At 30.4% G+C, this 3,950-nt stretch overlaps 1 protein-coding gene across 1 annotated transcript; it reads left to right on the top strand.

Annotated features, from left to right (window-relative positions):
- The first annotated feature begins 340 nt into the window (after nucleotides 1-340).
- LOC125836589 (ninja-family protein AFP3-like) lies at nucleotides 341-1,014 on the top strand. Its single transcript, XM_049515776.1, has 3 exons — nucleotides 341-395; nucleotides 478-567; nucleotides 716-1,014. The coding sequence occupies exons 1-3, from the start codon at nucleotides 341-343 to the stop codon at nucleotides 961-963; spliced, it is 393 nt and encodes a 130-aa protein (XP_049371733.1). The 3' UTR covers nucleotides 964-1,014.
- Nucleotides 1,015-3,950: the final 2,936 nt, after the last annotated feature.

Genomic DNA, 3,950 nt, shown 5'->3' with positions numbered 1-3,950 from the left:
TAACCTTTTCCTCTTTTTAAAGTGGTAATTTTTTTTTTATAAATAAATGAATTCACAAATAACATGTGTCACTTTTGATCAGGTACTTTTTGGGAGCAATTTCCAAAGTCATTTCTAAATCACGTTGGTCATGGTATTTTCTCATTTCACTTAACCCACAGAAATGGAATACCCCTTCACATTTTTTCTACCTTCACACCTTGGAATTTTCTTCTTTATAATCTCCCAAATGGCCTAATAGTTTCTCCACCCTGAAACTTTTATGGAGTTTCTCTATGTCTATTTTATAATTTTTTAGTTTGAAATTCAATAACTCTCTCATTTTTTAGATTTTGCTAACATGGAGAAAACTGAAGAAAATAGAGAAAACTTGAGGAATGTGGAGCTGAATTTAGGGTTGATCGGTAATTTGAAAGTTCAACTCTAAAAAATTGAAGATATTGAACCGTTCATCATCAATAACTAATGAAAATTCTTCTTTGTTGTTTTCAGGTGAATCAAGTGGATCACAAAGAAGTGTTGCTTCAAATTTAACCGAGCTTGAATCCCAACAACCACCTAATGGATGTATAAAAAATTTCATCCTTTTTATTCTTTCATTGAAGCACTTTTTATTTACTTAATTAAAAAATAAGTGTAAGTTCACGAAAAATGGTAACAATTAGCTTTTTCAAGTTTCTCAAAATTACTAATGAGAAATCACGGGTGTTGTCAGGGGAAAGTGCTAAAGAAGTTGGAGAGAAGCTGAGGAACTTCTTGCACTCCATGCCTTGTGTTTTTTATGATGGACCAAATGGAAAGAAGACTAAAGGATACTTATTATACTCGTCTGTGAGGAGAGAAGATCTAAAGATAGTTTGTAGTTGTCATGCTAGTTTTCTGACCCCCGCTGAATTTGTCAAACATGGTGGTGGAGGTGACGTTGAAAACCCTTTAAAGCATATAGATATAGTTCTTGCCTGAAAAATGGACTAGCTGCTTTAATATGGTTGTTATTTGATCTTTTCCTTTGTTGTTGTACTAAATAAGGTCAATGGCTATTGCCCAAAAAGGCCTTAGCTTTGATATCGTTGTTATTTGATCTTTTATTTTGTTGTAGAAGACTAAGTCTCTTCCATCAAAGCTATATTATGGTTATTTTCCGGTTATTCTACTTGTTTTTTTCTATGCAATGTTTATTTGAGCTTTAATTAGAAGCAACTAATAGGTTTGAAGGGTTTCTAAGTTATTTTTCAACTTGGGATTTTCATTTTTTGCTACATTTTGAAAATAGGTATTGAAACACTTGATATTAGTTGTTCTCTTTATATGTTAGGATTTGGTATTTACTACTTAAAGTTTTTCTACGTTTATTTTTTGAGTTAGAATTTCTATTTCTTGTTAAATCTGACAATTATGTGTTAACGAGATCAGAGGATGGCAAGCCTGTGCAAGTACGAACCTTATGGAAAATGAGTTAGAAAAAAATAATAATTATAATTTAATTGATTTAAATAATTGATCTGAATAGAATTTGTTATAATTCTATAATTTCGAATCCAGACAAATGGATTGATGAGTGCTCTGATTTATCTTTCATAGATAATATGAAGGATTAAAATTTCATTTCTAGCATTTTCTCTTATTTTCTACGTGTTTTTGAATGTCGTAAAAGATTTTTTGAAAAAAATATGAACTTATTATCGTAATTTAATGGCCTAAACTATTTTTTAGATATCCCTTATATTTTCTGTATATATTGATTGTTAGGAAATTCTTCTATCACAAATTCAAAGCAAGTATTTCACTATGTAACTAATATGGTTATGTATAATAAGTTTGTTTAAAATTAATTTGCACAATTTCGGGGCAGTAAACTAAGCAATTCATTAAATTCCAACTCATTTTTTCAAAATATTTTACTTGTTCATCGACGTGTGAGAGAGGAAATGAGTAACGTGCGAGTGAATATCACCAACCTATATCATTTATCTCGCCTAGCTTGTCTAAATATTATAAAAATGTCAATTCTAATTATCCCTTTATAACTATGTCTGTTTTTGTTCCTCTTGTAAGATTTTCAATATTTATGTGTTAATTAGGGTTTGGAGTTTTAACTTTTTTAAGGGGTTTGAAGTTATTTTTGAGTTTTTATTTATTGCTTAATGTTGAAATGGATTCCAAGATTAAAAAAATTATACAATTTTAAATTTTTTGGATATTTTAAGGGAAAAAATTAAAGGAAATTTTCTATATTGGAAAAGAATAACTAGCTTTGTATATTAGTAGTACCTTGTTTGGTATATTTTTTTATGCTATGTATAACTAATGTAAAATAATATTCCATCTTTTTTCGAAGGGAAAAAATCACACAACTGAAAATAGTCCATTATCATTACTAATAAAAGAAAAGAAATAAAATAAATTATTTTAACGACAATAACAATAATAAACAATCTCACAAAAATAATATGTATAATTTACACTGTTTTTTTTAATATTTTTTTGTATCCTCATTCATCTATTCCAGCACCCTATCATGCTCACTTACCTTGTTGAAAATGATTGAGAGCATTCCTTCTACACGTTTACCCGCATTGTTCTTGGGCTTTCCTCACTCATGAGGGGGGACATATCGGTCCTTCCTTTTGCATTGGACTTCAATTCCCACTATCTTTTTGGACAACTCATCCATTTGAGTCATCTGCGTGGCCAACATAAAGTCCTTCTATACTTCTTACTTTGATTCAGCCATGAGATCAAGAAGGTGGGCTACTATCGCATAAGGCTATTGTGTAATACCACCCGGAATGAGTTGGTCAGCCAATGCTTTGTTTCCGGTATTGAAATGGATTCCAAGATTATAGTTGACATTGATGCAAAGCAGGACTTCTCAGAACCTTAACTTGAGGACTATTATTGAAGAAACTATTTTTTTAATTATTATTATTATAATATTATTATTATCATTATTATTTCTTAAAGAAACTATCGTTCGCATTAATAAGAATGATGTTAGTGTCACTCACCATTTTAGAGAAGTCAACAAAGTAGCTGACTATTTTTCAAAATGGGCAACAATGATTAACATATTAACCATCTACAATAATTTTAATGAAGTGCTATATGGTATATTATAAAATTACATAAATATCATAGTGTTAAGAGCTAATTACATTAAACACTAAAAAAAAAAAAAAAACTTGTAATTACGGCAGTTTTTGGACGGCGTTTCCTAAAGGCGCCGTAATATCCTTAATATTACGGCAGTTTATCAAAACGTCACATTTGTCATTTATTTACGGACAGTTTTAGTTCTATTATGGCGGTTTGAAGCACTAACTTATCCTAAAATTAAGCAGATATTTTTTATTTATTTTTTAAAAAGCCAACTTAGAAATTAGATTAGAATACCCATTTTACATTCCCTCCCCCTCATTGATCGAGTTTCTCTCGATAATTATCGACGGCGATTTGGTCTCCGGTGAAGTTCGCTGGATCAGAGTTGATGTTAGAGGTTAGTCGGGTTGGATTTGAGGGTTGATAGAGCGTTTCTGGTTTAAAATCACTATTTCTTCAACTGTTTCTATTTCATGATTTCTATTCTCTCAATTTGGTTTGTTATTGCTTTGCTTCTCAGGTTTCTGCTGTTCTTCCATCGAATTTCTGATTTCGACAGTTTCATTTTCTGTAATATAGTGTAAAATTGCTCAAGATTGAATCTGAAACAACAATATCAAGTTTACTTTCCATCATGAAGTGTATTTCTCTTATTAATGAGATTATCGGTAAGTTTTCTGCATTTTAATGTGAAAGCTATGTACTGAAGATTGATAATAGGCGTTTTAGTTAAATATCAGGGATTGTTTTAGTGAAAATTAGGTGCTTTACTTTGATTTTTTGAATTTATTGGGCTTGTACCACTATTCCATTCCAGTGAGGTGCTATTTGTTTTAGTTGCATGTTTGTGG

Source organism: Solanum verrucosum, unplaced genomic scaffold, assembly GCF_900185275.1.
Source record: "Solanum verrucosum unplaced genomic scaffold, falcon-dt-bn FXZP01000278.1, whole genome shotgun sequence".
In the NCBI taxonomy this organism is placed as follows: Eukaryota; Viridiplantae; Streptophyta; class Magnoliopsida; order Solanales; family Solanaceae; genus Solanum; species Solanum verrucosum.
The sequence above is the reverse complement of the archived record's forward strand: the minus strand, read 5'-3'. Positions and strand labels throughout refer to the sequence as shown.